Below are 24515 nucleotides of genomic sequence, written 5' to 3' on the forward strand. Positions count from 1 at the left end.
TTCTGATAGCAAAATTAACCCTGAAGTCACTAGACTTCTAAACCTATATCAGCACTCTGAAATATTCTGAGACAGAGCAAAAAAGAGGCCAATCTAATAAAGGACAAAAAGCAGATTGGCAAATACTGATTAATAGGAGTGGAAATTCAGCAGGGGCAGGCTGATTACACAAAAAACTGAATTGAACAACAAGCGCAAGTGTGAGCAATAGCAAAAAACAAACTTAACTTGAGAAGACTGGAAGAGAGCTGAAGTTCAGGACCTAAGAAGCAGACTGAATCACCAGCACCCGGATAGGGCGTCGGCTGTCTTATATCCAGTCTGATACTCCAGAGATCCAATCGTTATCTTCCTCATCAGGTGGCAAATCACTACCACTTAAACCAGCAGCACTACCTCCTGTCACCACCAGAGGGAGAACGGAAGGGGAACTCTCAACTGGTGGAGCAGAAAATGAGTTCATGACAGGTCTCTCCATGTCCATGGCTGTGGAGGAGGGGTCTCTCCGTGTCCATGGCTGGGGAGGAGGGGTCTCTCCGTGTCCATGGCTGGGGAGGAGGGGTCTCTCCATGTCCATGGCTGGGGAGGAGGGGTCTCTCCATGGCTGGGGAGGAGGGGTCTCTGTTTCCATGGCTGTGAAGGAGGGGTCTCTCCGTGTCCATGACTGGGGAGGAGGGGTCTCTGTGTCCATGGCTGGGGAGGAGGGGTCTCTCTGTTTCCATGGCTGGGGAGGAGGGGTCTCTCCGTGTCCATGGCTGGGGAGGAGGGGTCTCTCTGTGTCCATGGCTGGGGAGGAGGGGTCTCTCCATGTCCATGGCTGGGGAGGAGGGGTCTCTTTCCATGGCTGTGGAGGAGGGGTCTCTCCGTGTCCATGGCTGGGGAGGAGGGGTCTCTCTGTGTCCATGGCTGGGGAGGAGGGGTCTCTGTTTCCATGGCTGTGGAGGAGGGGTCTCTCCGTGTCCATGGCTGGGGAGGAGGGGTCTCTCTGTGTCCATGGCTGGGGGGAGGGGTCTCTCTGTTTCCATGGCTGTGGAGGAGGGGTCTCTCCGTGTCCATGGCTGGGGAGGAGGGGTCTCTCTGTTTCCATGGCTGGGGAGGAGGGGTCTCTCCGTGTCCATGGCTGGGGAGGAGGGGTCTCTCTTTCCATGGCTGGGGAGGAGGGGTCTCTCCGTGTCCATGGCTGAGGAGGAGGGGTCTCTCCGTGTCCATGGCTGGGGAGGAGGGGTCTCTCTGTTTCCATAGCTGGGGAGGAGGGGTCTCTCTTGTGGATGGCATTACTGCACCAGCTCTCAGCCTGGCTCTCTCTGTAGATCAGCAGTGGCTTTTTCACGTGGACCCCAGATGGCGTTCCCGCTCTCTCCAACATCGACATCCGGATTCCTCGAGGTGATTATGTCCCTGATTCGTTGTCTCCCATGATGCTCTGCTCTTTGCACATTATACATGATATTCTGTGACCGGTGCCCCCATTAGGTCAGCTGACTATGATTGTGGGACAGGTGGGCTGCGGGAAGTCCTCGCTCCTATTGGCCACGCTAGGCGAGATGCACAAGATCTCCGGAGACGTCTGCTGGGACAGGTGAGAACCTGGGGGGTAAGAACTCCTGCGCGTACATCACATATATTAGGGGGGCGACCCTAACGGACGCTGTGTATATGGGGGTAGACATACATGAGTGTCTGCGGATGCTTCCTGTTGTGCTGATGGCTGGTCTCGTGGACGCAGCAGGTGGCGGTGATCAGGTAATGTGGCGGTGATCAGGTAATGTGGCGGTGATCAGGTAATGTGGCGGTGATCAGGTAATGTGGCGGTGATCAGGTAATGTGGCGGTGATCAGGTAATGTGGCGGTGATCAGGTAATGTCCCGTGTGCTCATTTCCTCTGATCTGTGTACTCAGCAGCAGATTGCGCTGTTTGCTGTCACTAATGACCGCGCTTTATCTTGCAGCAGTCCCAGCTGTGACAGTGAGACCACCGAGGACATGAGGTGAGTGCTCCAATTACCGCGCTCTGCGGTGCTCACTTGGGGGGAGGGCGGTCACGCAGCCGTCTGTCTCTTGTGTTTCTGCAGGTTCCAATTCTCGCCTCTTAATGCACAAATCAAGTAGCGCTCGTCTGCAGTCAGAGCTGAGAATCGAGCACCGCTCTCACACATCTCTGCACTCTGTACAATCACTCCCCCATCTCTTATCTTCTAATGCTTCTCTGCTTTACCTTTTTTCTTCAGTCACCCGTCCGCCATCTCTACTGTCACTTGTCTTCTGTGTCTCGTCCGGTGTCCATGGTTTGTCTGCTATTGCTAGTCTGTTGTCACTCATCTGACATCACTTGTCCTTTGTTACTCGATTTTTTTTGCTTATCCTCTGCCGCTCCTCTTCTGCCGCTCGTCTTCTCTCGCTCGTCTTCTCTCGCTCGTCCTCTTCCGCTCGTCCTCTTCCGCTCGTCCTCTTCCGCTTGTCCTCTTCCGCTCATCCTCTCTCGCTCGTCCTCTTCCGCTCGTCCTCTTCCGCTCGTCCTCTTCCGCTCGTCCTCTTCCGCTCCTCCTCTGCCGCTCCTCCTCTTCCGCTTGTCCTCTTCCGCTCATCCTCTCTCGCTCGTCCTCTTCCGCTCATCCTCTTCCGCTCATCCTCTTCCGCTCATCCTTTTCTGCTCGTCCTCTTCCGCTCTACCTCTTCCGCTCGTCCTCTGCCGCTCGTCCTCTGCCGCTCGTCCTTTGCCGCTCATCCTCTGTCGCTCGTCCTCTTTCGCTCATCCTCTTTTGCTCGTCCTCTGCCGCTCATCCTTTTCTGCTCGTCCTCTGCCATTCTTCCTCTGCCGCTCGTCCTCTTCCGCTCGTCCTCTGCCGCTCGTCCTCTGCCGCTCGTCCTCTTCCGCTCTTCCTCTTCCGCTCGTCCTCTTCCACTCGTCCTCTGCCGCTCGTCCTCTTCCGCTCATCCTTTTCCGCTCGTCCTCTGCCGCTCGTCCTCTTCCTCTTCCGCTCATCCTTTTCCGCTCGTCCTCTTCCGCTCGTCCTCTTCCGCTCGTCCTCTTCCGCTCGTCCTTTTCCGCTCGTCCTTTTCCGCTCGTCCTCTTCCGCTCTTCCTCTTCCGCTCATCCTTTTCCGCTCGTCCTTTTCCGCTCGTCCTCTTCCGCTCGTCCTTTTCCGCTCGTCCTCTGCCGCTCGTCCTTTTCCGCTCGTCCTCTTCCGCTCTTCCTCTTCCGCTCTTCCTCTTCCGCTCATCCTTTTCCGCTCGTCCTCTTCCGCTCGTCCTTTTCCGCTCGTCCTTTTCCGCTCGTCCTCTGCCGCTCGTCCTCTTCTGCTCTTCCTCTTCCGCTCATCCTTTTCTGCTCGTCCTCTGCCGCTCGTCCTCTTCCGCTCTTCCTCTTCCGCTCATCCTCTTCCGCTCATCCTTTTCCACTCGTCCTCTGCCGCTCGTCCTCTGCCGCTCGTCCTCTTCCGCTCGTCATCTTCCGCTCATCCTCTTCCGCTCATCCTTTTCTGCTCGTCCTCTTCCGCTCTACCTCTTCCGCTCGTCCTCTGCCGCTCGTCCTCTTCCGCTCGTCCTTTGCCGCTCATCCTCTGTCGCTCGTCCTCTTTCGCTCATCCTCTTTCGCTCGTCCTCTGCCGCTCATCCTTTTCTGCTCGTCCTCTGCCATTCTTCCTCTGCCGCTCATCCTCTTCCGCTCGTCCTCTTCCGCTCGTCCTCTGCCGCTCGTCCTCTGCCGCTCGTCCTCTTCCGCTCGTCCTCTTCCGCTCGTCTTCTTCCACTCGTCCTCTGCCGCTCGTCCTCTTCCGCTCGTCCTTTTCCGCTCGTCCTCTGCCGCTCGTCCTCTTCCTCTTCCGCTCATCCTTTTCCGCTCGTCCTCTTCCGCTCGTCCTCTTCCGCTCGTCCTCTTCCGCTCGTCCTCTTCCGCTCGTCCTTTTCCGCTCGTCCTTTTCCGCTCGTCCTCTTCCGCTCGTCCTCTTCCGCTCGTCCTCTTCCGCTCGTCCTCTTCCGCTCGTCCTCTTCCGCTCGTCCTTTTCCGCTCGTCCTTTTCCGCTCGTCCTCTTCCGCTCTTCCTCTTCCGCTCGTCCTCTTCCGCTCGTCCTCTTCCGCTCGTCCTCTTCCGCTCGTCCTCTTCCGCTCTTCCTCTTCCGCTCGTCCTCTTCCGCTCGTCCTTTTCCGCTCGTCCTCTGCCGCTCGTCCTCTTCCGCTCTTCCTCTTCCGCTCATCCTTTTCCGCTCGTCCTCTGCCGCTCGTCCTCTTCCGCTCTTCATCTTCCGCTCATCCTTTTCCGCTCGTCCTCTGCCGCTCATCCTTTTCCGCTCGTCCTCTTCCACTCGTCCTCTTCCGCTCGTCCTCTTCCTCTCGTCCTTTTCCGCTCGTCCTCTGCCGCTCTTCCTCTTCCGCTCTTCCTCTTCCGCTCTTCCTCTTCCGCTCATCCTTTTCCGCTCGTCCTCTTCCACTCGTCCTCTGCCGCTCGTCCTCTTCCGCTCATCCTTTTCCGCTCGTCCTCTGCCGCTCGTCCTCTTCCTCTTCCGCTCATCCTTTTCCGCTCGTCCTCTTCCGCTCGTCCTTTTCCGCTCGTCCTCTGCCGCTCGTCCTCTTCCGCTCGTCCTCTTCCGCTCATCCTTTTCCGCTCGTCCTCTGCCGCTCGTCCTCTGCCGCTCGTCCTCTTCCGCTCTTCCTCTTCCGCTCATCCTCTTCCGCTCGTCCTCTGCCGCTCGTCCTCTGCCGCTCGTCCTCTGCCGCTCGTCCTCTTCCGCTCGTCATCTTCCGCTCGTCCTCTTCCGCTCGTCCTCTTCCTCTTCCGCTCGTCCTTTTCCGCTCGTCCTCTGCCGCTCGTCCTCTTCCGCTCGTCCTTTTCCGCTCGTCCTCTTCCGCTCTTCCTCTTCCGCTCATCCTTTTAAGCTCGTCCTCTTCCGCTCGTCCTTTTCCGCTCGTCCTCTGCCGCTCGTCCTTTTCCGCTCGTCCTCTGCCGCTCGTCCTCTTCCGCTCTTCCTCTTCCGCTCATCCTTTTCCGCTCTTCCTCTTCCGCTCGTCCTTTTCCGCTCGTCCTCTGCCGCTCGTCCTCTTCCGCTCTTCCTCTTCCGCTCATCCTCTTCCGCTCATCCTCTTCCACTCGTCCTCTGCCGCTCGTCCTCTGCCGCTCGTCCTCTGCCGCTCGTCCTCTTCCGCTCGTCATCTTCCGCTCGTCCTCGCCCATCCTCTGCTGCTCGTCCTCTTCCGCTCGTCCTCGCCCATCCTCTGCTGCTCGTCCTCTTCCACTCGTCCTCGCCCATCCTCTGCTGCTCGTCCTTTTCCGCTCGTCCTCTGCCGCTCGTCCTCTTCCGCTCTTCCTCTTCCGCTCATCCTCTTCCGCTCATCCTCTTCCACTCGTCCTCTGCCGCTCGTCCTCTGCCGCTCGTCCTCTGCCGCTCGTCCTCTTCCGCTCGTCATCTTCCGCTCGTCCTCGCCCATCCTCTGCTGCTCGTCCTCTGCCGCTCGTCCTCGCCCATCCTCTGCTGCTCGTCCTCTTCCGCTCGTCCTCTTTTGTTGCTCCTCTTCTGTTGTTCATCTTTTCCGCCATCTTTTTTCCGCTCGCACTGCTCTTATTAACGTTCGCCAGAGCGGCTGTAGATCGGGGTTCTTCATATGCAGAGACCTGTGCAGTCAGTGCGAGGTGTGGAGACAAGCCGCCATGTTGTTCTCACATATGTCTGCATCTTATTTTACAGCCCAGAGCGTGACGCGGCTTTGGATGTGGAGATCAGGTGAGTTCTGTCAGGAGCAGTGAGGACTGGGCCCGGGTCACAAGAACACCTCCAGCGCTAGGGATTACACTCAGGGTTACATGGCAGAGCAGTCTGGATGATGGGAGACCCTGCGGGGCAGTCTGGATGATGGGAGTCCCTGCGGGGCAGTCTGGATGATGGGAGTCCCTGCGGGGCAGTCTGGATGATGGGAGTCCCTGCGGGGCAGTCTGGATGATGAGAGTCCCTGCGGGGCAGTCTGGATGATGGGAGTCCCTGCGGGGCAGTCTGGATGATGAGAGTCCCTGCAGGGCAGTCTGGATGATGGGAGTCCCTGCGGGGCAGTCTGGATGATGAGAGTCCCTGCGGGGCAGTCTGGATGATGGGAGTCCCTGCAGCTCAGTCTGGATGATGGGAGTCCCTGCGGGGCAGTCTGGATGATGGGAGTCCCTGCAGCTCAGTCTGGATGTTGAGTCCCTACGGGGAAGTCTGGATGATGGGAGTCTCTGCGGGGCAGTTTGGGTAATGGGAGTCCCTGCGGGGAAGTCTGGATGATGGGAGTCCCTGCGGGGCAGTCTGGATGATGGGAGTCCCTACGGGGCAGTCTGGATGATGGGAGTCTCTGTGGGGCAGTCTGGATGACCAGAGTCCCTGCAGCTCAGTCTGGATGATGGGAGTCCCTGCAGCTCAGTCTGGATGATGGGAGTCCCTGCAGCTCAGTCTGGATGATGGGAGTCCCTGCGGGGCAGTCTGGATAATGGGAGTCCCTGCGGGGAAGTCTGGATGATGGGAGTCCCTGCGGGGCAGTCTGGATGATGGGAGTCCCTACGGGGCAGTCTGGGTAATGGGAGTCCCTGCGGGGAAGTCTGGATGATGGGAGTCCCTACGGGGCAGTCTGGGTAATGGGAGTCCCTGCGGGGAAGTCTGGATGATGGGAGTCCCTGCGGGGCAGTCTGGATGATGGGAGTCCCTGTGGGGCAATCTGGATGATGGGAGTCCCTGTGGGGCAATCTGGATGATGAAAGTCCCTGCGGGGCAGTCTGGATGATGGGACTCCCTGCGGGGCAGTCTGGATGATGAAAGTCCCTGCGGGGCAGTCTGGATGATGGGAGTCCCTGCAGGGCAGTCTGGATGATGGGAGACCCTGCGGGGCAGTGTGGATGATGGGAGACCCTGCGGGGCAGTGGATGATGGGAGTCCCTGCGGGGCAGTCTGGATAATGGAAGTCCCTGCGGGGCAGTCTGGATGATGGGAGTCCCTGCGGGGCAGTCTGGATGTTGAGTCCCTGCGGGGCAGTCTAGATGTTGTGAGTCCCTGCGGGGCAGTCTGGATGATGGGACTCCCTGCGGGGCAGTCTGGATGATGGGAGTCTCTGCGGGGCAGTCTGGATGATGGGAGTCCCTGCGGGGCAGTCTGGATAATGGAAGTCCCTGCGGGGCAGTCTGGATGATGGGAGACCCTGCGGGGCAGTCTGGATGATGGGAGACCCTGCCGGGCAGTCTGGATGATGGGAGTCCCTGCGGGGCAGTCTGGATGATGGGAGACCCTGCGGGGCAGTCTGGATGATGGGAGTCCCTGCGGGGCAGTCTGGACGATGGGAGTCCCTGCGGGGCAGTCTGGATGATGGGAGACCCTGCGGGGCAGTCTGGATGATGGGAGACCCTGCGGGGCAGTCTGGATGATGGGAGTCCCTGCGGGGCAGTCTGGATGATGGGAGTCCCTGCGGGGCAGTCTGGATGATGGGAGACCCTGCGGGGCAGTCTGGATGATGGGAGACCCTGCGGGGCAGTCTGGATGATGGGAGTCCCTGCGGGGCAGTCTGGATGATGGGAGTCCCTGCGGGGCAGTCTGGATGATGGGACTCCCTGCGGGGCAGTCTGGATGATGGGAGTCTCTGCGGGGCAGTCTGGATGATGGGAGTCCCTGCGGGGCAGTCTGGATAATGGAAGTCCCTGCGGGGCAGTCTGGATGATGGGAGACCCTGCGGGGCAGTCTGGATGATGGGAGACCCTGCGGGGCAGTCTGGATGATGGGAGTCCCTGCAGCTCAGTCTGGATGATGGGAGTCCCTGCAGCTCAGTCTGGATGATGGGAGTCCCTGCGGGGCAGTCTGGATGATGGGAGTCCCTGCGGGGCAGTCTGGATGATGGGAGTCCCTGCGGGGCAGTCTGGATGATGGGAGTCCCTGCGGGGCAGTCTGGATGATGGGCGACCCTGCGGGGCAGTCTGGATGATGGGAGACCCTGCGGGGCAGTCTGGATGATGGGAGACCCTGCGGGGCAGTCTGGATGATGGGAGACCCTGCGGGGCAGTCTGGATGATGGGAGACCCTGCGGGGCAGTCTGGATGATGGGAGTCCCTGCGGGGCAGTCTGGATGATGGGAGTCCCTGCGGGGCAGTCTGGATGATGGGAGTCCCTGCGGGGCAGTCTGGATGGGCTTTATGTGGTGCTCTGCTTACATATTCATCTTTATGACAGGTCACTGATCCCTCACTGACTCGCCCCCTATTTTACAAACCTTTCCCTGGTGTCTGGTGGCCCCCTTTCCGCTCTCCTCTGCTCCAGGGTCCCTGTAGCATCCTGCACTCATCTCCAGCAGCAGGACACTAAGCCCCGCCCCCTGTGGTCACGTGCTGCAGGTCCTGTTAGCACACTCACCACCAGGCATTCTGCTCACTCCAGCCCTGCTGTATTGCTGTCACCTTGCCCAGCTCCCGGACGCTGTAAGTACAGCTGTCACAGGCCGTCAGAGGCTCCGGGCTCTCACTGTCAGAGCAGGTGAAACCGCTGGTAAGTGCCCACCTGGTGGTTTCTCCTGACATTCATATTACCTTGTTAGTCTTGTTGGTGTATGACGGTGCACTACTACTCTCCTCTTCCCTGGGTGGGGGAAGGGAACAGACTGAAGGCGTATTCAGGGAATAAGGAAAGGTATCTGGCTCCGGCATCTTCACCATCAGAAGTAATCAGGGCAAGCTAGGGCGCACCTAGCTTTCGGGACAGGGAAGGAGAACCCGACAACAGAGTCGTGACAGCTGATGAACTTATCCTCTGCAGCAGAGGTCATTCTTGGTCTCCCTTGCTGAGGGCAATCCTCATGAGAGCCAGTTTCATCATAGCAACGGATGGATTTCATGACTGCACTTGCACTGCACCTTCAAAGTTCCAACAGTTTTCAGGAATGACTGGCCTTCATGTCCTGCAGTAATGATGGACTGTGGATTCTCCCAGTTGAGTGTTTTTTTGCCGTATTCTGGCTTAGAACAGTTGTAGAATAGGCTCAGCCCAGCGTGGAGCTCTGCACCTTCACTGCCCCTGCAACACACCTGATGGGCGCTAACACTTTCTGAGGGCCGATAATTCTGCACATAAACTCCTGATGAGGCGACCTAATGAAGAATGACGTGGGGTGTGACTCTGCCATCAGAGTAACGGTGGCGCACTGCTCTGCCCTGTTGAAGGCAGAGTAGAATACTGCAGTGCGCAGGCGCCAGACCTCTCCCGTCCAAACAAAAGGGGTGACAGATTCCCTTTAATGGTTGGTAGGGGATCAAATACTTATTTCCGCCACTGTATACTGTGTGTATGCCATGTATGCGGGGTGCGCCGTTGTTCCACCCCTCGTGCTCTGGTTACTTGTCGTCCATCATGTGACCTGACGTATTGCGGCTTTCTTCTGCCCTTTCTTTTGTCTCAGGCGGAGGGGCGCAGTAGCCTATGCTTCCCAGAAGCCCTGGCTCCTGAATGCCACCATGGAAGAAAACATCACCTTCGAGAGCTCCTTCAATAAGCAAAAGTAAGAGTCCTCTAAGCGAGCGTTTCCCAAACTCCAGTCCTCGTGGCCCCCAACAGGTCGTGTTTTCAGGATTTCCTTAGTATTTCACAGGTGATGGAAGTATCATCAAGGCATCAGGAATTGTCTCACGTGTAACACTATAGAAATCCTGAAAACAGGACCTGTTGGGGGCCACGAGGACTGGAGTTTGGGAACCACTGCTCTAAACCAAGGGGCCGAGACCAGTCAGGAAGGGGTTAGGTGAGCGGCTGGGACCAAAAAAGTCCGCCATAAACTGCCACGATTGGCCGCTGCTCAGCGCATGTCTGCTGCAGTGTGCACACAGGTGGGGCCACCATTACCTAACCATGGACCACCCCTGTAAATGACTAGATGAGGTTTCTGCAAGAGAGAAGATGAATCTGTACAAGTATGAACGTAGCCCCTGATATGTGACCATAGAAAGTATGTGACCCCCATGATATGCAGTTCACACCGTGTGCAGAATTATTAGCAGCCGGCAAAATGGCAAGGAAGAGGTTCCCTGCCTCAGTACGCCCCGCCTCCACCCTCCTCAGGATGCCTCGCCTCAGGATGCCCCGCCTCCACCCTCCTCAGTACGCCCCGCCTCCACCCTCCTCAGGATGCCTCGCCTCAGGATGCCCCGCCTCCACCCTCCTCAGGATGCCCCGCCTCTACCCTCCTCAGGATGCCCCGCCTCCACCCTCCTCAGGATGCCCCGCCTCCACCCTCAGGATGCCCCACCTCCACCCTCAGGATGCCCCGCCTCCACCCTCCTCAGGATGACCCGCCTCTGGATACCCTGCCTCCACCTGTCCTGCCTCCACCCTCCTCAGGATGTACTGAATTATTAGCTCGTTTTCCACCAGCAAAATGGCTAAAAACAGATTTCCTGAATCTGGGACATCCCAGATTGTTCCCGGTCTACAGAGGACAGAGAACCATAAAGACATGACCAAGGTGAGGAGGCTGAGCCCGACCACCACTGAGCAAGACACAAGTGAAACATCAGGTCTGGGCCAAGTAATATCTGATACAGATTGTACCCAGGTTTTATTGATCAATGAGAGGAGACAAGTGTGGATGGAGCCGGTGGACGGGCCGTGGCCGGATCAGTGCTGTGCTGTGACTTCTTATACTGAGGATTCTTCACCTTCTGGACGGACGACACCGGCGACCATCAGTAATAACTTATCATTAGAGACCCTGATAATGATTCTGCACGCGGTGTATGGGGGGGTGTCGTGGATGGGATCTGTATCATATACAAGTATATAGATGGCCCTGCTGATTATATGACTATATACGTGGCCCCTCTTACACGAGTATCACGTGGCCCCTCTTACACGAGTATCACGTGGCCCCTCTTACACGAGTATCACGTGGCCCCTCTTACACGAGTATCACGTGGCCCCTCTTACACGAGTATCACGTGGCCCCTCTTACACGAGTATCACGTGGCCCCTCTTACACGAGTATCACGTGGCCCCTCTTACACGAGTATCACGTGGCCCCTCTTACACGTGTATCACGTGGCCCCTCTTAGACGTGGCCCCTGGCTGAGGGTCCATGACCCCTGTTGCTTCCTCTGCTTTTGATTACAGCCCACGTTAACTCTTTCTGTGCCGTGTGCCTCCAGGTATAAGGCTGTGATTGATGCCTGCTCCCTGCAGCCGGACATCGACATCCTGCCCCACGGGGATCAGACGCAGATCGGGGAGCGGGTAAGTGCTGCCGCGGATGACCACTCGGGGCAAAACGGAGGGAATGTGTGAGAGGAGTGTCAGGGTCTGCTGGGTCCAGTAGTTCTTCTGGAGCTGGGCAGCACGAGCTGCAGGTGGCTGACGTCCTGTCTTGTATTTCAGGGCATTAATCTGTCCGGCGGTCAGCGGCAGCGCATCAGCGTGGCCAGAGCGTTGTACCAGCAGACGAGTGTGGTCTTCCTGGTGAGCAGCTAATCAGTGTGAACGTGATCATCGATGGGAGGGGCAGTCACGGGGTCACACAACACGCCCCCGAGGAGCCCGGACACTGGGGTACATTGTTATAGTGCTGGTACTGGAGAAGGAGTTGTATGACTGATACTGGGGTTATAGTACTGATACTGGAGAAGGAGCTGTATGACTGATACTGGGGTTATAGTACTGATACTGGAGAAGGGGCATTATGTCTGATGCTGATACTAGGGTTATAGTGCTGGTACTGGAGAAAGAGCTGTATGTCTGATACTGGGGTTATAGTACTGATACTGGAGAAGGAGCTGTATGACTGATATTGGGGTTATAGTGCTACTACTGGAGAAGGGGCGTTATGTCTGATGCTGATACTGGGGTTATAGTGCTGGTACTAGAGAAGGAGCGTTATGTCTGATACTGGGGCATAGTACTGATACTGGAGAAGGAGCTGTATGACTGATACTGGGGTTATAGTGCTAGTACTGGAGAAGGGGCGTTATGTCTGATGCTGATACTGGGGTTATAGTGCTGGTACTAGAGAAGGAGCGTTATGTCTGATACTGGGGTTATAGTACTTGTACTGGAGAAGGAGTTGTATGACTGATACTGGGGTTATAGTACTGGTACTGGAGAAGGGGCTGTATGACTGATACTGGAGTTATAGTACTGGTACTGGAGAAGGAGCGGTATGACTGATACTGGGGTTATAGTACTGGTACTGGAGAAGGAGCGGTATGACTGATACTGGGGTTATAGTACTGGTACTGGAGAAGGGGCTGTATGTCTGATACTGGGGTTATAATACTGGTACTGGAGAAGGGGCTGTATGACTGATACTGGAGTTATAGTACTGGTACTGGAGAAGGAGCGGTATGACTGATACTGGGGTTATAGCACTGGTACTGGAGAAGGGGCTGTATGACTGATACTGGGGTTATAATACTGGTACTGGAGAAGGGGCTGTATGACTGATACTGGGGTTATAGTACTGGTACTGGAGAAGGGGCGCTATGTCTGATACTGGGGTTATAGTGCTGGTACTGGAGAAGGGGCTGTATGACTGATACTGGGGTTATAGTACTGGTACTGGAGAAGGGGCTGTATGACTGATACTGGGGTTATAGTACTGGTACTGGAGAAGGGGCGCTATGTCTGATACTGGGGTTATAGTACTGGTACTGGAGAAGGGGCTGTATGACTGATACTGGGGTTATAGCACTGGTACTGGAGAAGGGGCGCTATGTCTGATACTGGGGTTATAGTGCTGGTACTAGAGAAGGAGCGTTATGACTGATACTGGGGTTATAGTACTGGTACTCGAGAAGGGGCAGTATGACTGATACTGGGGTTATAGTACTGGTACTGGAGAAGGGGCTGTATGACTGATACTGGGGTTATAGTACTGGTACTGGAGAAGGGGCGCTATGTCTGATACTGGGGTTATAGTGCTGGTACTGGAGAAGGGGCTGTATGACTGATACTGGGGTTATAGTACTGGTACTGGAGAAGGGGCTGTATGACTGATACTGGGGTTATAGTACTGGTACTGGAGAAGGGGCGCTATGTCTGATACTGGGGTTATAGTACTGGTACTGGAGAAGGGGCGCTATGTCTGATACTGGGGTTATAGTACTGGTACTGGAGAAGGGGCTGTATGACTGATACTGGGGTTATAGCACTGGTACTGGAGAAGGGGCGCTATGTCTGATACTGGGGTTATAGTGCTGGTACTAGAGAAGGAGCGTTATGACTGATACTGGGGTTATAGTACTGGTACTGGAGAAGGGGCTGTATGACTGATACTGGGGTTATAGCACTGGTACTGGAGAAGGGGCGCTATGTCTGATACTGGGGTTATAGTACTGGTACTGGAGAAGGGGCTGTATGACTGATACTGGGGTTATAGCACTGGTACTGGAGAAGGGGCGCTATGTCTGATACTGGGGTTATAGTGCTGGTACTAGAGAAGGAGCGTTATGACTGATACTGGGGTTATAGTACTGGTACTGGAGAAGGGGCTGTATGACTGATACTGGGGTTATAGCACTGGTACTGGAGAAGGGGTGTTATGTCTGATACTGGGGTTATAGTACTGGTACTGGAGAAGGGGCTGTATGACTGATACTGGGGTTATAGCACTGGTACTGGAGAAGGGGCGCTATGTCTGATACTGGGGTTATAGTACTGGTACTGGAGAAGGGGCTGTATGACTGATACTGGGGTTATAGCACTGGTACTGGAGAAGGGGCGCTATGTCTGATACTGGGGTTATAGCACTGGTACTGGAGAAGGCTGTATGACTGATACTGGGGTTATAGCACTGGTACTGGAGAAGGGGCGCTATGTCTGATACTGGGGTTATAGTACTGGTACTGGAGAAGGGGCGCTATGTCTGATACTGGGGTTATAGTACTGGTACTGGAGAAGGGGCTGTATGACTGATACTGGGGTTATAGCACTGGTACTGGAGAAGGGGCGCTATGTCTGATACTGGGGTTATAGCACTGGTACTGGAGAAGGGGTGTTATGTCTGATACTGGGGTTATAGCACTGGTACTGGAGAAGGGGCGCTATGTCTGATACTGGGGTTATAGCACTGGTACTGGAGAAGGGGCGCTATGTCTGATACTGGGGTTATAGTACTGGTACTGGAGAAGGGGCTGTATGACTGATACTGGGGTTATAGCACTGGTACTGGAGAAGGGGCGCTATGTCTGATACTGGGGTTATAGTGCTGGTACTAGAGAAGGAGCGTTATGACTGATACTGGGGTTATAGTACTGGTACTGGAGAAGGGGCTGTATGACTGATACTGGGGTTATAGCACTGGTACTGGAGAAGGGGTGTTATGTCTGATACTGGGGTTATAGCACTCGGCTCTCAGGCCCGCAGCGCCATATTGAGGGTTTCTTACCTCCATTATCACATCCCGCAGGACGACCCGTTCTCCGCTCTGGACATCCACCTGAGCGACCACCTGATGCAGCATGGCATCCTGAAGATGCTGCGAGATAACAAGACCACCACCGTCCTGGTCACACACAAGCTGCAGTACCTGCCTCACGCTGACTGGGTAAGGGGCGCCAGAAGAAGTATCTCTAGCATGCTGTCATACATTCTCACCAATCCCCAGGCCTCTGACACCCACATGCTTAAGGCCATGTGCACACGATGCATTTTTCCTGCGGATCCGCAGTGGATTTTACCGCGCAGAAGCGCTGCAGATCCGCAGTGTGATTTACAGTAGCATGTAAATCAATGGAAAAAAAAAAAACGCTGTGCAGACGCTGCGGTTTTTTCCGCGCGGTTTTTGTGCGGTACAAAAAAGCAGCATGTCACTTCTTTTGTGCGGTTTTCCACCTGCTCCATTCTCCAAATCCGCAGGGGGAAAACTGCAGTAGAAAACCGCACAAAAACCGCAAGAAAACCGCAAAAAAACAGGAAGAAATCCGCAGGAAAAATGCAGGTCATTTGGCCTGCGGATTTCTTCAAATCTGTGCAGAAAAATCCGCAGGCGGAAAATCTACGTGTGCACTTAGCCTTACACTGCAGGTTTACTTGTGTAGACAGCTGGAGCTTAGGCTAGAATGGACTTTATATAGTATTTCTTATCATATAGACTGAGGGGGAAGATCCTGGTGATAGATGAATGAAGGGTTAGGGTTAAAATGGGAGGAGTCCGATTAATGGGAGTGTCTCAGAAGGGAAGGAGTCTGAAGTAGAGTGTCTCGGAAGAGGAGGGATCTGATGAATGAGAGGAGTTTGATGAATGGCAGTGTCTCAGAAGGGAGGAGTCTGAAGAGGAGGAGTCTGATAAATGGGAGTGTCTCAGAAGGGGAGGGGTCTAATAAATAGGGGTGTCTCAGAAGGAGAGGAGTCTGATGAATAGGAGTGTCTCAGAAGAGGAGGAGTCTGATGAATGGGAAGTCTAAGAAGGGGAGGAGTCTGGTGAAGAGGAGGAGTGTGATTAAAGGGAGTGTCTCAGAAGGGGAAGAGTGATGAATGGGAGTGTCTCAAAAGGGGAGGGGTCTGATGAATGGGAGTGTCTCAGAAGGAGAGGAGTCTGATGAATGGGAGTGTCTCAGAAGAGGAGGAGTCTAATGAATGGAAGTGTCTAAGAAGGAGGAGTTTGATGAATGGGAATGTCTAAGAAGGGGAAGAGTCTGGTCAAGAAGAGGAATATGATTAAAGGGAGTGTCTCAAAAGGGGAGGGGTCTGATGAATGGGAGTGTCTCAGAAGGGAGGAGCCTGATGAATGGGAGTGTCTCCGAAGGAGAGGAGTCTGATGAATGGGAGTGTCTCAGAAGGAGAGGAGTCTGATGAATGGGAATGTCTCAGAAGGGAGGAGTCTGATGAATGGGAGTGTCTCAGAAGGGAGGAGTCTGATGAATGGGAGTGTCTCAGAAGGGGAGGGGTCTGATAAATGGGGGTGTCTCAGAAGGAGAGGAGTCTGATGAATAGGAGTGTCTCAGAAGAGGAGGAGTCTGATGAATGGGAAGTCTAAGAAGGGGAGGAGTCTGGTGAAGAGGAGGAGTCTGATGAATGGGAATGTCTAAGAAGGGGAGGAGTCTGGTCAAGAAGAGGAATATGATTAAAGGGAGTGTCTCAAAAGGGGAGGGGTCTGATGAATGGGAATGTCTCAGAAGGGAGGAGCCTGATGAATGGGAGTGTCTCCGAAGGAGAGGAGTCTGATGAATGGGAGTGTCTCAGAAGGTGAGGAGTCTGATGAATGGGAATGTCTCAGAAGGGAGGAGTCTGATGAATGGGAGTGTCTCAGAAGGGAGGAGTCTGATGAATGGGAGTGTCTCAGAAGGGGAGGGGTCTGATAAATGGGGGTGTCTCAGAAGGAGAGGAGTCTGATGAATAGGAGTGTCTCAGAAGAGGAGGAGTCTGATGAATGGGAAGTCTAAGAAGGGGAGGAGTCTGGTGAAGAGGAGGAGTGTGATTAAAGGGAGTGTCTCAGAAGGGGAAGAGTGATGAATGGGAGTGTCTCAAAAGGGGAGGGGTCTGATGAATGGGAGTGTCTCAGAAGGAGAGGAGTCTGATGAATGGGAGTGTCTCAGAAGAGGAGGAGTCTAATGAATGGAAGTGTCTAAGAAGGGGAGGAGTTTGATGAATGGGAATGTCTAAGAAGGGGAAGAGTCTGGTGAAGAGGAGGAGTGTGATTAAAGGGAGTGTCTCAGAAGGGGAAGAGTGATGAATGGGAGTGTCTCAAAAGGGGAGGGGTCTGATGAATGGGAGTGTCTCAGAAGGAGAGGAGTCTGATGAATGGGAGTGTCTCAGAAGAGGAGGAGTCTAATGAATGGAAGTGTCTAAGAAGGGGAGGAGTTTGATGAATGGGAATGTCTAAGAAGGGGAAGAGTCTGGTCAAGAGGAGGAGTGTGATTAAAGGGAGTGTCAGAAGGGGAAGAGTCTGATGAATGGGAGTGTCTCAGAAGGAGAGGAGTCTGATGAATGGGAATGTCTCAGAAGGGAGGAGTCTGATGAATGGGAGTGTCTCAGAAGGGAGTAGTCTGATGAATGGGAGTGTCTCAGAAGGAGAGGAGTCTGATGAATGGGAGTGTCTCAGAAGGAGAGGAGTCTGATGAATGGGAGTGTCTCAGAAGGGAGTAGTCTGATGAATGGGAGTGTCTCAGAAGGAGAGGAGTCTGATGAATGGGAATGTCTCAGAAGGAGAGGAGTCTGATGAATGGGAGTGTCTCAGAAGGGAGGAGTCTGATGAATGGGAGTGTCTCAGAAGGAGAGGAGTCTGATGAATGGGAGTGTCTCAGAAGGGAGGAGTCTGATGAATGGGAGTGTCTCAGAAGGAGAGGAGTCTGATGAATGGGAGGGCCTCGTGAGGAGAGGATCCGAAACTATGGCGGCTTGATCCTGCTAGGTTCTGTTTTCCTCTATTTTAGCAGAGACTGAACAAGTTTGTACGATATAGTAAATAATATAGAATCAAAGGGTCATGCACAAAAGGAGATAGGATCATATAGGAAAACGTGATGCAGAATAGACCATAGATCTAGATCTAAAATACAAGATTTTTATTGAAAATAGTACATAAAAACATGAGGGAAAAAAAAACAGCTGAACCAGGTGGTGGCGGACGATACAAAAACGGGGCTATATAGTAATCAGAGAAGGGCACAAGTAGAGCAGCAGCTCAGTGACAATAGGTGAGAATAATATGGGCACATCATACACACCAAGTCCATATAGTAATCAAAGAAGGGCACAAGTAGAGCAGCAGCTCAGTGACAATAGGTGAGAATAATATGGGCACATCATACACACCAAGTCCATATAGTAATCGGAGAAGGGCACAAGTAGAGCAGCAGCTCAGTGACAGTAGGTGAGAATAATATGGACACATCATACACACCAAGTCCATATAGTAATCAGAGAAGGCCACAAGTAAAGCCGCAGCTCAGTGACAATAGGTGAGAATAATATGGACACATCATACATACTAAGTCCATATAGTAATCAAAGAAGGGCACAAGTAGAGCAGCAGCTCAGTGACAGTAGGTGAGAATAATATGGGCACATCATACACACCAAGTCCATATAATAATCAGAGAAGGGCACAGGTAGAGCAGCAGCTCAGTGACAATAGGTGAGAATAATATGGGCACATCATGCATACTAAGTCCATATAGTAATCAAAGAAGGGCAGAAGTAGAGCAGCAGCTCAGTGACAGTAGGTGAGAATAATATGGGCACATCATACACACCAAGTCCATATAGTAATCGGAGAAGGGCACAAGTAGAGCAGCAGCTCAGTGACAATAGGTGAGAATAATATGGACACATCATACACACCAAGTCCATATAATAATCAGAGAAGGGCACAAGTAGAGCAGCAGCTCAGTGACAATAGGTGAGAATAATATGGGCACATCATACACACCAAGTCCATATAGTAATCAGACAAGGGCAGAAGTAGAGCAGCAGCTTAGTGACAATAGGTGAGAATAATATGGGCACATCATACACACCAAGTCCATATAGTAATCAAAGAAGGGCACAAGTAGAGCAGCATCTCAGTGACAATAGGTGAGAATAATATGGGCACATCATACACACCAAGTCCATATAGTAATCAGAGAAGGGCACAAGTAAAGCAGCAGCTCAGTGACAGGTGAGAATAATATGGGCACATCATACATACTAAGTCCATATAGTAATCAAAGAAGGGCAGAAGTAGAGCAGCAGCTCAGTGACAGTAGGTGAGAATAATATGGGCACATCATACACACCAAGTCCATATAGTAATCGGAGAAGGGCACAAGTAGAGCAGCAGCTCAGTGACAATAGGTGAGAATAATATGGACACATCATACACACCAAGTCCATATAATAATCAGAGAAGGGCACAAGTAGAGCAGCAGCTCAGTGACAATAGGTGAGAATAATATGGGCACATCATACACACCAAGTCCATATAGTAATCAGAGAAGGGCAGAAGTAGAGCAGCAGCTTAGTGACAATAGGTGAGAATAATATGGGCACATCATACACACCAAGTCCATATAGTAATCAAAGAAGGGCACAAGTAGAGCAGCAGCTCAGTGACAATAGGTGAGAATAATATGGGCACATCATACACACCAAGTCCATATAGTAATCAGAGAAGGGCACAAGTAAAGCAGCAGCTCAGTGACAATAGGTGAGAATAATATGGGCACATCATACATACTAAGTCCATATAGTAATCAAAGAAGGGCACAAGTAGAGCAGCAGCTCAGTGACAATAGGTGAGAATAATATGGGCACATCATACACACCAAGTCCATATAGTAATCAAAGAAGGGCACAAATAAAGCAGCAGATTAGTGACAATAGGTAAGAATAATATGGACACATCGTACACACCAAGTCCATATAGTAATCAGAGAAGGGCACAAGTAAAGCCGCAGCTCAGTGACAATAGGTGAGAATAATATGGGCACATCATACATACTAAGTCCATATAGTAATCAAAGAAGGGCACAAGTAGAGCAACAGCTCAGTGACAATAGGTGAGAATAATATGGGCACATCATACACACCAAGTCCATACAGTAATCAGAGAAGGGCAGAAGTAAAGCAGCAGCTCAGTGACAATAGGTGAGAATAATATGGGCACATCATACATACTAAGTCCATATAGTAATCAAAGAAGGGCAGAAGTAGAGCAGCAGCTCAGTGACAGTAGGTGAGAATAATATGGGCACATCATACACACCAAGTCCATATAATAATCAGAGAAGGGCACAAGTAGAGCAGCAGCTCAGTGACAATAGGTGAGAATAATATGGGCACATCATACACACCAAGTCCATATAGTAATCAGAGAAGGGCAGAAGTAGAGCAGCAGCTTAGTGACAATAGGTGAGAATAATATGGGCACATCATACACACCAAGTCCATATAGTAATCGGAGAAGGGCAGAAGTAGAGCAGCAGCTTAGTGACAATAGGTGAGAATAATATGGACACATCATACACACCAAGTCCATATAGTAATCAAAGATGTGCACAAGTAGAGCAGCAGCTTAGTGACAATAGGTGAGAATAATATGGGCACATCATACACACCCAGTCCATATAGTAATCAGAGAAGGGCACAAGTAGAGCAGCAGCTCACTGACAATAGGTGAGAATAATATGGACGCATCATACACACCAAGTCCATATAGTAATCAGAGAAGGCCACAAGTAAAGCCGCAGCTCAGTGACAGTAGGTGAGAATAATATGGGCACATCATACACACCAAGTCCATATAGTAATCAGAGATGTGCACCAGTAGAGCAGCAGCTTAGTGACAATAGGTGAGAATAATATGGACATATCATATACACCAAGTCCATATAGTAATCAGAGATGTGCACAAGTAGAGCAGCAGCTCAGTGACAATAGGTGAGAATAATATGAGCACATCATACACACCAAGTCCATATAGTAATCAGAGATGTGCACAAGTAGAGCAGCAGCTGAGTGACAATAGGTGAGAGTAATATGGGCACATCATACTCACCAAGTCCATATAGTAATCAGAGATGTGCACAAGTAGAGCAGCAGCTCAGTGACAATAGGTGAGAATAATATGAGCACATCATACACACCAAGTCCATATAGTAATCAGATGTGCACAAGTAGAGCAGCAGCTTAGTGACAATAGGTGAGAATAATATGGGCACATCATACACACCAAGTCAATATAGTAATCAGAGAAGGGCAGAAGTAGAGCAGCAGCTCAGTGACAGTAGGTGAGAATAATATGGGCACATCATACACACCAAGTCCATATAGTAATCAGAGATGTGCACAAGTAGAGCAGCAGCTTAGTGACAATAGGTGAGAATAATATGGACACATCATACACACCAAGTCCATATAGTAATCAGAGATGTGCACAAGTAGAGCAGCAGCTTAGTGACAATAGGTGAGAATAATATGGACACATCATACACACCAAGTCCATATAGTAATCAAAGAAGGGCACAAGTAGAGCAGCAGCTCAGTGACAGTAGGTGAGAATAATATGGACACATCATACACACCAAGTCCATATAGTAATCAGAGATGTGCACAAGTAGAGCAGCAGCTTAGTGACAATAGGTGAGAGTAATATGGGCACATCATACTCACCAAGTCCATATAGTAATCAGAGAAGGGCACAAGTAGAGCAGCAGCTTAGTGACAATAGGTGAGAATAATATGGACACATCATACACACCAAGTCCATATAGTAATCAGAGAAGGGCACAAGTAGAGCAGCAGCTTAGTGACAATAGGTGAGAATAATATGGACACATCATACACATCAAGTCCATATAGTAATCAGAGAAGGGCACAAGTAAAGCAGCAGCTCAGTGACAATAGGTGAGAATAATATGGGCACATCATACACATCAAGTCCATATAGTAATCAGAGAAGGGCACAAGTAAAGCAGCAGCTCAGTGTCAATAGGTGAGAGTAATATGGACACATCATACTCACCAAGTCCATATAGTAATCAGAGAAGGGCACAAGTAGAGCAGCAGCTTAGTGACAATAGGTGAGAATAATATGGACACATCATACATATCAAGTCCATATAGTAATCAGAGAAGGGCACAAGTAAAGCAGCAGCTCAGTGACAATAGGTGAGAATAATATGGGCACATCATACACACCAAGTCCATATAGTAATCAGAGATGTGCACAAGTAGAGCAGCAGCTTAGTGACAATAGGTGAGAATAATATGGACACATCATACACACCAAGTCCATATAGTAATCGGAGAAGGGCAGAAGTAGAGCAGCAGCTCAGTGACAATAGATGAGAATAATATGGACACATCATACACACCAAATCCATATAGTAATCAGAGAAGGGCAGAAGTAGAGCAGCAGCTCAGTGACAATAGGTGAGAATAATATGAGCACATCATACACACCAAGTCCATATAGTAATCAGATGTGCACAAGTAGAGCAGCAGCTCAGTGACAATAGGTGAGAATAATATGGGCACATCATACACACCAAGTCCATATAGTAATCAAAGAAGGGCACAAATAAAGCAGCAGCTTAGTGACAATAGGTGAGAATAATATGGACACATCATACACACCAAGTCCATATAGTAATCAGAGAAGGCCACAAGTAAAGCCGCAGCTCAGTGACAATGTGTGAGAATAATATGGGCACATCATACATACTAAGTCCATATAGTAATCAAAGAAGGGCACAAGTAGAGCAGCAGCTCAGTGACAATAGGTGAGAATAATATGGGCACATCATACACACCAAGTCCATACAGTAATCAGAGAAGGGCAGAAGTAGAGCAGCAGCTCAGTGACAGTAGGTGAGAATAATATGGGCACATCATACACACCAAGTCCATATAATAATCAGAGAAGGGCACAAGTAGAGCAGCAGCTCAGTGACAATAGGTGAGAATAATATGGACACATCATACATACTAAGTCCATATAGTAATCAAAGAAGGGCAGAAGTAGAGCAGCAGCTCAGTGACAGTAGGTGAGAATAATATGGGCACATCATACACACCAAGTCCATATAATAATCAGAGAAGGGGACAAGTAGAGCAGCAGCTCAGTGACAATAGGTGAGAATAATATGGGCACATCATACATACCAAGTCCATATAGTAATCAGAGAAGGGCAGAAGTAGAGCAGCAGCTTAGTGACAATAGGTGAGAATAATATGGACACATCATACACACCAAGTCCATATAGGAATCAGAGATGTGCACAAGTAGAGCAGCAGCTTAGTGACAATAGGTGAGAATAATATGGGCACATCATACGCACCCAGTCCAAATAGTAATCAGAGAAGGGCACAAGTAGAGCAGCAGCTCAGTGACAATAGGTCAGAATAATATGGACGCATCATACACACCAAGTCCATATAGTAATCAGAGAAGGCCACAAGTAAAGCCGCAGCTCAGTGACAGTAGGTGAGAATAATATGGGCACATCATACACACCAAGTCCATATAGTAATCAGAGATGTGCACAAGTAGACCAGCAGCTTAGTGACAATAGGTGAGAATAATATGGGCACATCATACACACCAAGTCCATTTAGTAATCAGAGAAGGGCAGAAGTAGAGCAGCAGCTTAGTGACAATTGGTGAGAATAATATGGACACATCATACACACCAAGTCCATATAGTAATCAGAGATGTGCACAAGTAGAGCAGCAGCTTAGTGACAATAGGTGAGAATAATATGGACACATCATACACACCAAGTCCATATAGTAATCAGAGATGTGCACCAGTAGAGCAGCAGCTTAGTGACAATAGGTGAGAATAATATGGACACATCATACACACCAAGTCCATATAGTAATCAAAGAAGGGCACAAGTAGAGAAGCAGCTCAGTGACAGTAGGTGAGAATAATATGGACACATCATACACCCCAAGTCCATATAGTAATCAGAGAAGGGCACAAGTAAAGCAGCAGCTCAGTGTCAATAGGTGAGAGTAATATGGACACATCATACTCACCAAGTCCATATAGTAATCAGAGAAGGGCACAAGTAGAGCAGCAGCTTAGTGACAATAGGTGAGAATAATATGGACACATCATACACATCAAGTCCATATAGTAATCAGAGAAGGGCACAAGTAAAGCAGCAGCTCAGTGACAATAGGTGAGAATAATATGGGCACATCATACATACCAAGTCCATATAGTAATCAGAGATGTGCACAAGTAGAGCAGCAGCTTAGTGACAATAGGTGAGAATAATATGGACACATCATACACACCAAGTCCATATAGTAATCAGAGAAGGGCAGAAGTAGAGCAGCAGCTCATTGACAATAGATGAGAATAATATGGACACATCATACACACCTAGTCCATATAGTAATCAGAGAAGGGCAGAAGTAGAGCAGCAGCTCAGTGACAATAGGTGAGAATAATATGGACACATCATACACACCAAGTCCATATAGTAATCGGAGAAGGGCAGAAGTAGTGCAGCAGCTCAGTGACAATAGATGAGAATAATATGGACACATCATACACACCTAGTCCATATAGTAATCAGAGAAGGGCAGAAGTAGAGCAGCAGCTCAGTGACAATAGGTGAGAATAATATGGACACATCATACACACCAAGTCCATATAGTAATCGGAGAAGGGCAGAAGTAAAGCAGCAACTCAGTGACAATAGGTGAGAATAATATGAGCACATCATACACACCAAGTCCATATAGTAATCAGAGATGTGCACAAGTAGAGCAGCAGCTCAGTGACAATAGGTGAGAATAATATGGACACATCATACACACCAAGTCCATATAGTAATCGGAGAAGGGCAGAAGTAGTGCAGCAGCTCAGTGACAATAGATGAGAATAATATGGACACATCATACACACCTAGTCCATATAGTAATCAGAGAAGGGCAGAAGTAGAGCAGCAGCTCAGTGACAATAGGTGAGAATAATATGGACACATCATACACACCAAGTCCATATAGTAATCGGAGAAGGGCAGAAGTAGTGCAGCAGCTCAGTGACAATAGATGAGAATAATATGGACACATCATACACACCTAGTCCATATAGTAATCAG

General features: G+C 50.9%; 1 protein-coding gene across 5 annotated transcripts in view; it reads left to right on the forward strand.

The window, feature by feature from the left end:
• Positions 1-24515, forward strand: part of ABCC8 (ATP binding cassette subfamily C member 8) — a 280298-nt gene that overhangs the window by 175833 nt on the left and 79950 nt on the right. For 4 of the 5 annotated variants that reach the window (XR_012227547.1, XR_012227546.1, XM_073564298.1 and 1 more), the window contains 8 exons: positions 1311-1386; positions 1474-1579; positions 1950-1988; positions 5679-5714; positions 9391-9489; positions 11129-11213; positions 11355-11435; positions 14380-14517. Coding sequence is in view for 3 of the 5 variants with exons in the window: in XM_073564298.1 (XP_073420399.1) it covers positions 1311-1386; positions 1474-1579; positions 1950-1988; positions 5679-5714; positions 9391-9489; positions 11129-11213; positions 11355-11435; positions 14380-14517 (660 nt within the window). In the remaining 2 variants the exon portion in view is untranslated. The remainder of the gene's footprint in view (positions 1-1310; positions 1387-1473; positions 1580-1949; positions 1989-5678; positions 5715-9390; positions 9490-11128; positions 11214-11354; positions 11436-14379; positions 14518-24515) is intronic. The other variant, XM_073564300.1, reaches the window with a different exon arrangement.

The sequence above is a fragment of the Dendrobates tinctorius genome, unplaced genomic scaffold (genome assembly GCF_039654945.1).
Source record: "Dendrobates tinctorius isolate UK_male_01 unplaced genomic scaffold, ASM3965494v1 ptg000445l, whole genome shotgun sequence".
In the NCBI taxonomy this organism is placed as follows: Eukaryota; Metazoa; Chordata; class Amphibia; order Anura; family Dendrobatidae; genus Dendrobates; species Dendrobates tinctorius.